We start from the raw sequence: 8,790 nt of genomic DNA, 5'->3' as shown, positions 1-8,790 counted from the left end.
AGTTATGCCGAGTTCACACTGCACGATTTTAGTCCGATTTTTCACTCGCCGACAGGTTTTGCGAAATCGCCGACAAATGCCTGACATCGGAGGCAAATCGGTGCTCGTTCACGCGAGTGACAATCACTCAGTGTGAATTATCAAAGACGCGATCTGAGAGAATCGCCAACACGTCGCCGACGCCTGTGAAATATTTGGCATGCTAAATATCTGGAGCTGTCGGCGATTCACAATCACGCTGTGTGAAATGAGTTCTGACTGAAAAACACATGGGCGATGACCTACAGCCAATGAGAGACCAAGATACAGGGCAGCGGGAAGTTCGGGGAGGAGTTATATGAAACGTACCAGTGTTGCCAGTGTTGCCAAATCCGCGATTGCCGCCGGTTGTTTTTTATGTCAGCAGGTTGAAGCGACGTGATATTTACTGGAGGACCCCCTCGAAAGCAATTGGGCTATTTTCAGGCAAGTTTTGAGTAGTAATTGGGCGGGTTTTGAAGCAAAAACCTGGCAACCCTGCACCAGACAGAGCTGTCGGCAATTCTTCCTATTGTGAAGTCATGTAATGTGAAACCCCCCGTCGCCGATCCATCGTGCAATGTGAACACAGCAGCAACTGAATGCTACCCCAGATAGTCACGCAGTGTGAAAACAACTGCGATCCAATGAGTTTGAAAATCGTGCAGTGTGAACTCGGCATCAGCTGCGCGCCCGGGCGATCCCAGTTCTGCGATCAGTTCTCCTTGCACCTTAATTGTCAAATACACACACTGCTGTCAACATGTCCATCGTGTGGAGTATCTCACGTAAATACAGTCGGTTATGGCTTAAGTGAATGTAAACAGGTGGGTGAAAACCGAGTGTGTAAGAATATTACATTCATACGGTCTTAAAGGGACAGCAGCCTAATTAAATACCTGTCTGTCTCATTAATGTTAATCAAACAACAAAAGATGTTAAATACATGTATACATGTTAAACCTACTGTATTAGAAAAACGAGTGTATTTAATATTTAATGTGTATCTATTGTATTTGTATTATGGTTTGTAATTTGCTTCTTTATTTTTATATAAAAGTACAGGTGTGTATGTATATATATATATATATATATATATACATACATACACTACCGCTCAAAATTTTGTGATCAGTAAGACCTGTAATGTTTTTTAAAGAAGGCTCTTATGCTCATCAAGGCTGCATTTAGGACGGTCTTGTGGACCAACATGAACATGCAGCAGCCGTTTTTTAGTCTATAAGCCTGAAAGTGTGCATGAAGTGTGCCATTTGGGATAAGGTTGATTTTGACCACACAAAAATTGAAAAAGATCAACAGCCTTTTTTTGCTGATACTCTTGTGTTAAAGTCATGATATACTGCTATTATATTGAATTCCCCCCACCAGATATCAACTAATTATCTTTTTTCTTTTTTTTCGACCGTCGGAATGTCTTCTTGCATTATTGACAAACTATTTTCCTGTTTGACACTGTAAAGCTGCTTTGACACAACCTGTATTGTATAAAGCGCTATACAAATAAAGGTGACTTGATCTAGAAATACATGTAACTGGATATGCTGATCAGATTCCAGGAACTGGTAAAGCTGAGTGGAAATCCTCCTCCTGTGCTCACACCCCCTTCTCAGTAGGACAGCCCAGCAGAAGAACTTGCTGATTCAGCACTGGAAACTAACTCTTCCTCCCCCACCCTTCCCTGTGGATTTACCATCCCACTAACCCCTCCTCACATCGAGAGAGCTTCTTCTGCAGTCTATTGTTTCATGCTGGCTCCACCTTACAGCCAACAAACGCAGACACTGCATGAACCCCAAACTGCACATAACAACAAAAGTGTTGAGTACTGTGAAGAGTTTCAATAGGTTAATTCAGCCCATTTTCCTCAGCTACCGACAGTGGAAGTGGAAGCTGTTTCAGAGAGTGTGTGGGTACCTTCTTCCTCCAGTCATTCTCACTTTCCTGCAGCTGGACGTAACGGTCAGCCAGGGACGACTGGACCACATTGGTGAGTTTATTCTTCAGCTTGCCCCGCCAGTCGTCATCACCACTCTCCAACTCTGCCAGCCTGCCAAACAAAGAGGCTAAATATTACAGACACATTACAGCCGTAGAGAGTGAACTTTCTACTTAAAGCTGCAGTCCGTAACTTTTGGTGCTCTAGCGGTTAATAAACAGAACTGCGTGCGTTTTGCGGAAGAACATTGTAGATATATATATATATATATTTTTTTTTTGTATATGTGATTATACTTTGAAATTGTTAATGATACTATTGGTCCCCCATGTAATGAGTATTTTGGTTTCTCCCATTTCTATTGAGCAACTGATTATATCTACACCTGTGACTAATTTTGTACTTGACACACTCTGAGGAAGGCTGGATGGTCGAAATGCATCAGTGTGCAGTGTTCTAATCATTTTTAATGTTTCTAGAGTGAGCCATGTTTGAATAAAGGCTTTTTAACATTTTGGAACTGGAAGAAGTGCCTTGGATCCATAGTTTCTATAAGCAGCTTCTGTGTTTAGACTGTGTCAGTGGTATAACAAACATCCCATTAATGGATTTCCGTGGGTTCATTCAAAGCTGGGTATTTTTTTTTAAATTAAGGTTAAAAACGGAAGTAGTGTCAGAGCTGTGGTTTAGTGCATATAGTGCCTTGGTGCACATGCAGGAGATGCGGGTTCAAACCCAGTTTAGATAGACTGATAATCTATTTAACTGATTTTTTTTATTGATATTCATACTTTCTACTTAAAATATCTTCAGACCAACATCACACTTTTCTAAGCATAGTATTTTAAACAATTAAAACATACATGAAAATGAAAAAAATAATTTTCATTCAATTATTTAAAATAAATTTGCAAACACAAAACAAAAGTGCATAAATCATCATTCTTATCATTACGTTCATAATACATGTTTTTATTATTGTAGTCTGTCACACAGTCAAATGATTAATTGCTGTCAAAAGCCGTAACAAACCAATTATAAGACTTTTAACAAAGAATTGGCATCAGCCATAACATAATACATTTGCCAGACACTTTCATCCAAAGCAACTTACATTGATTCTCAGAGAATGAATGAACCGATAAAATGCAAACCCATGGCCTTGGCATTGCTAGCTCAAACATCTCTACTGTTTGAGTTACAGGAAAGCTTTTAAGCATAAAAACTCCTTTTCCCACTCTCCCACACACTCATCCCAAAAAAATAGCTACCACAGCTGTCAATCAAACTCAAGAACATTATAAAGACTACTCCCACCATACCTCTCTTTTAGGGAGGAGCTCGTGCTCCCATCCAGGCTGCTGTCTAGCTCCTCCCCTTCTACAGATTGGGAGATGGAGGGGGTTTTGTCCACAGAATCTGGGGAAGGAGTGCGAGGAGTCTCACTCGAGCTGCTTTCCTCTCTCTGAAGCCTCTTGTTCTCTCTATCCTCATCATCATCCTCAACCTCTTCATTCTTGCCATTCTTTCCATCAACAACAGTCAGCTCCTTGCAGGTTTTGATGGCAGGAGTTGTGATCTGCTCCAGTTCAGTGGGTTCTGTGTCCAGACTAGTTGAGTGGCTCTTCTTCAGGATTCCTTTGATGCTGAGCTGACCTGAGTCCTGTCTCTGCAGAACTGGTGTGGCAGCTTTTGACTCCTCTGTGCCCTCAAAACACTGCCTCTTTCTCACTTTCTGCTCATTCTGCGTAACCTAGAATACACAATGTCAAAAAAAATACATTGAGGATGAGCTGGAGAAGTAGTTTGAGATCTTGAGTGGATACGGTTTCACACCATCTTATACCCCTTAAGTGCAAATTTGTAGATAGACGTTTTGTCTTAGATGTTCTGTTTCCTAAAAACTCATTCTATTTAAAGACTCATGAATTGCGAGAATGAGCATTAAAATAGAAATGCATTTCAAATTAAACAGCATTATCGGTTCAAAATAAACAGAATTTCAACTAAGTTCAACTAATTTCCATATATTTTGCCCTGAGAGATGCATCACTGCTTATGAAAAGTCTTGCCAGCAAATTAAAGAAAACTGAAACAAAGCAGTCTGTGGCTTATATTTTGTGGTAAAACAAGTGCTGACCCCCACATCCTTCAGTTTTTTTCTTAACACATGTGCCCAAACTTTGTCTCCCAGTAGGAGAAATAAAGGGAGATAAAGAGCTGCAACTGGTCACAGTGTGAGTGAAGGAATGAAAAACATGGTTGGTGGTCTGTAGGAAGGAAGGAACAATGAGACACAGTGACCCAGAGAGAGAGGGGCAGGAGAGTGGAGACACATGAGGGGTGTGTGAGAGGATGTCTGGAGCCACTGCAGATCACATGAGGACATTACAAGAAGATGTCAGGGAAAATAAAAACAGTAAGAGTAAACTAACCTGACCCATCTTCAATTTAGGGTGTGCAGCCGTTGTGCTTACCGTTTTTTCTATCACATTCTCATCTTCCTTGTTTCTCACATCCTCCTCTCCTGCAGTGAAGGACTGAAAGCAGGATATCTTCTCCTCACCCTCTCTGAAATCCTTTCTTTCATCAGAACTTTTCTCACCTTCATCTGATGAGGAATGGCTGCATAGAGGAGATACATTTTTTATATGAATCACATTTTACAGTTCAATTTATTTGTATATCATTTTATGTTTCTTTTTACCATTTAAAAAGCTTAGTATGTGTGATGAACAAATGCTTTGTGTCAAATAAACAAGTGAAAACGGCCACTCTGATATGTAATGCTGTATGAGGAATCAGCCTGTTTTCCATAAAGTTATTCATTGTGAATATTTACACATATTAAGCTGAGTCATAGTGATGAACGCCGCCAAACACTGAAAGCAAAAAAGAGCATTCGGTCCAAATTCCACAGACAAGACTAGACAACACCAAATTCAACACTCAACTCACACACATACACAAACAGAACATATAATCTACAATATTATCTCACACTAGCTAACAAAATGCACAAATCATATTGACAACATGCAGTTTTAGCCCTTATGTATTTAAGTCACTGGCTGAACATGCATCAATAACCGTGGCAATAACTGTTTCTAGCTAACATTCATGTTTGTAAAAATGCATTCAGACCCATGCCTGGCTAGTGTAATTTGAGTTGAGGCCCTGGTTTTACACCCTCACTTTAAAGTAATCTGAGTGAATTCAAAACATTTGACCCAGGAAGATAAAAGCGAACTGTTAATATCTGAAAACTGCAGCTTGCGGCAATCTGTGTGCCAATGAACCAGAAACATCTACCACATACACACAAACACAGAAAGCCCATGCAGCCAAAAAAAGTGCATAGGACCTGGATATTGTAGATCTACACCACACACACCTTATACCAGTCCCCTGCTGCGAGAATGGAGCCAGATGAGATGGGATCCAAAAGCCTTGAGTCTGAAGTTCCTACAACAAGCCTTTTTTATAGCAGACCTCTGTCTTTTGTAAAGTAACACTCTATCAAATCCCTACAACCAACCTTTAGAACAGCAGCTTTGCTCAAATTCTCCCTCCCAGAAGCCCTTGGTTTGTAACTCCAAGAGGCATTCATTCAGTCCAGACAGGGCTCAAGGAAGTCAGTAATATGGAGTGCTAGGTCATGATGCAGATATCCAGTGATAGGTAGCAGAGGTCTGTTCTTTATTGCAATAAGAAGCAGACCTCCGATCTTTAATATATCAGCCTCACTACATTCTAGAAACATGCAAGCGTGCCACCCACACGTACATAATAACCTCAGACACATGTCACGGTTGAGCTACTGGTTTACCTTCTGGAAAGCTTATCATTAAAGTATGAAGACAGACATCAAGTCAACACACACACACACACACAGAAACAGAATCAGCAGGCGTCACAGAGATGCTTATCTGACAAACAGGCATTTTGCATTCATCTGCTATGACTCACTGCCATCCTGGCAGGAAACACATCAAAACTATACCAACACAGAGGATTATAAACTCCAACAAATAAGCCTTGTGTTAATTACCTCAGAAGGGACTACATCCAAATGAAAGAGATATCATTCCAAACCTATATGCATTTTTTCTTCAGTGGAATACAAAATTTTTTTTTTTTGTCCACACACACTAAAAGTCAAAGGAGAACAAAAACAATACTGGACCCCATTGACTTTCACTGTATGGACAAAAACACAAACATTTCTAAAATACCTTCATGTGTCACAGAAGAAAGTAAGTCATACAGGTTTGGAACAATGTGAGGATGGATAAACGACAGAATTTTAATTTTTGGCTGAACTAACCCTTCAACCTTAGACAACTTAAACTAGCTGACTGTTACCTGGTGGAAACTGTCCTCTTCCCACTTATATGCTCTTTTTGTGGCTTTGCACTGTGAGTAGTGTCTTCTGCTTGGTTCTTTGGATTTGCTGAGATGTCGGTCTTCTCCAACCCCTTGCGGTCAAAGGGGGAAAAAACATGAATACAGAGATTTTAAAGCTCAAAGTGAGGAACCATGGGTACTTTCCACATCAAACTAATCCTCCGGGGATGGCCCATTCAAAATCTCACAATTAGCCATTCAGAGCCAGGCAGTTTATCATATGATGAGGAGGAAATACACTTTTCTGTATATAAAAACTTTTTTTTTTTGTTTTTTGGAAGATTTTTTTTTTTTTTTTTTTTTTAAACAAAACCTGGGCAGAGCCAGGGTAGCTGCAGGGGTCTAGGCATGCAAACACATACACACGCAGCCTGGGAAAAGTTGTTGTCTTCAGATTGAATGAGGCCAGTGGGATAAAAGGGACTTATGGGAGACCACAGAGGTCAAAGTGGTTTTGATTGCTCTCGATTCACAAGCTCTGAGAGTGGAGAGAATTGAGGTGATACTCATTTAATTAACATTACAGGATTTGGGTTAAAAACAAGTTAAGCTCAATCAATTACCATTTACAGTAACACACTTAAAATGAAAGTCTATAGGACAGGGTTTGCGCTGAGATAAAAGCTAAAGTACATAGAAACCATGGTTAATTTGTGGTTACCATTGTTGAAATATTAACCATGTTTTGTTTTTTTTTGGTAATATTTGTAGTTAAACCATGGCTAATTTTTGTAAGGGGTCAGCCCCTGTTATGGCACACATTGAGAGGCACACATAGATAGTTAAACATGTGGTTGTCTTGGCTCTTTGGCGCAGCAGCAGTACACATGTCTTGGTGGTAGATCTGCTTGTTTGGGGTGTGTTTTGACCTGTCCTGTCATGCTTACGTTCATGTGTGCGGATACATGCATATCTGCTGATGCAGGAGCTTGTTTTCTTACACTCAGCAACATGCATTTATTGGCTTGTATTGTCCATTTCTTGTGTCTCCTGCTTTTTGTGAGGTAATTTCATGTATGTTACAGTATGTCTGTGGATGTATTGGCAGTAGCAAGTCTCTGTACTTGCTCTGCTGCAGTAGCTGTAGTAGCAGCAATCAACAGCAACAGTGTAGCAGATCTATTCTACCAAGACCAAATTCATTAACACTACCATGTCCGAGAGATGTCACAAGAGAAAATCACTTATTAACCTTACATGTTACATTATTAACCTTACATGTGTAAAGTTATATTTTTCAGCTCCTGTAAAGCCAGTAAATACAGTAACTTTCATTAAATATGCAAGATTCCAGAAAGGGAGTGTTGCTGATTAAAAATTAATTGGCTACAAATAATTGAGATTAACAATAGTCTATAGTTTAACTAAATTGTAATTTAATAAAATTTTGATGTCATATGATGTTGCTAAAAAAAAACATTATTTGGTGTATTTGGTGTAATGAAATGTGTTTATGCGGTTTAAAGGGGTCCTATTATGCTTTTTCACTTTTTGAATTTTAGTCAGTGTGTAGTGTGTATGTTTGGGCATAAAAAAGATCTTCAAACTTACAAATAAAAAAATCCCTTTTCAAGAACTACAACGAACGGCTCGTTTGGACTACAGCGTTGTTTTACGGGGTTTGTGATGTCACAAAGCGGCCTATTAGAATATCATTAAAATAATTCCCGCCTACGGAAATTCGAATGGTTGGGGGGTGGGGAGGGGCGAGGTCGTGGTTAGCTTGGTTGAGTGCATCAGACAAGAGGACGACGAAGAAGAAGTGCTGCTGTAGCCTCAAGTTTTCGCAAGTTATTACACATGCACCTGAATAATTATGTATGTAAATATGTATGTTAAAATTATGAAAACATTTTTAGAATAAATTGCTGACAGTACAATACTGGACAATGATGTAATCTGCAGAATTTACACTTCAATTATGAGACTACAGTGTTCCCCATACATTGAGTGCGGGTGTTTTTATATCACTGTATTTCTGAAGGAAACCGGCTGTCTTCAGAAAATTGCATGTCATTTTCATTTCATCTTGCATGTAATGTCTGATAAAGCAACATTTGTGAGCAGGTAAACCTCGATCTCTACCACTCCAAAGGGTAGAACCCATTATAATCGGTGATGTGGCCTACACTGGATGCGGCGCAGCACAGCACGACAAATCCCCGACAGTAAACTGATGCCTCGTTCTATTTATGATGTAGGCCTACTGTTTGACAAAGTACAAATGATTTGCAATGGTCACTTTGTCTCATCCAGTGTGGACAGCCTCAAGCTGTTGGATTACCTCCGGCCTTTTTTTCATAATTTAATTGTTTAATTTTTTTGGCTAGTAGAAATGATGAATTATGGCTAACTTAAAAATGTAGTAGCCAAATTGGCTGGTGAGTGAAAAAGTTAATTTCAAACCC

General features: G+C 39.6%; 1 protein-coding gene and 1 long non-coding RNA gene across 5 annotated transcripts in view; one reads left to right on the top strand and one right to left on the bottom strand.

Annotated features, from left to right (window-relative positions):
* Positions 1–4,655, top strand: part of LOC107758428 (uncharacterized) — a 20,753-nt gene extending 16,098 nt beyond the window's left edge. Inside the window, exon 3 of the long non-coding RNA XR_001642022.1 lies at positions 4,645–4,655. This is a non-coding gene — a long non-coding RNA (uncharacterized LOC107758428). The remainder of the gene's footprint in view (positions 1–4,644) is intronic.
* Positions 1–8,790, bottom strand: part of svild (supervillin d) — a 154,217-nt gene that overhangs the window by 49,994 nt on the left and 95,433 nt on the right. For all 4 annotated transcript variants that reach the window (XM_016576148.1, XM_016576146.1, XM_016576149.1 and 1 more), the window contains 4 exons: positions 6,341–6,453; positions 4,453–4,600; positions 3,298–3,728; positions 1,954–2,086 (listed from right to left, as the gene is read on the bottom strand). In XM_016576148.1, the coding sequence (XP_016431634.1) occupies positions 1,954–2,086; positions 3,298–3,728; positions 4,453–4,600; positions 6,341–6,453 (825 nt within the window). The remainder of the gene's footprint in view (positions 1–1,953; positions 2,087–3,297; positions 3,729–4,452; positions 4,601–6,340; positions 6,454–8,790) is intronic.

This window comes from Sinocyclocheilus rhinocerous, unplaced genomic scaffold (assembly GCF_001515625.1).
Source record: "Sinocyclocheilus rhinocerous isolate Xijiao unplaced genomic scaffold, SAMN03320098_v1.1 scaffold1676, whole genome shotgun sequence".
Classification (NCBI taxonomy): domain Eukaryota; kingdom Metazoa; phylum Chordata; class Actinopteri; order Cypriniformes; family Cyprinidae; genus Sinocyclocheilus; species Sinocyclocheilus rhinocerous.
This window is presented reverse-complemented; position numbering and strand designations above follow the sequence as displayed.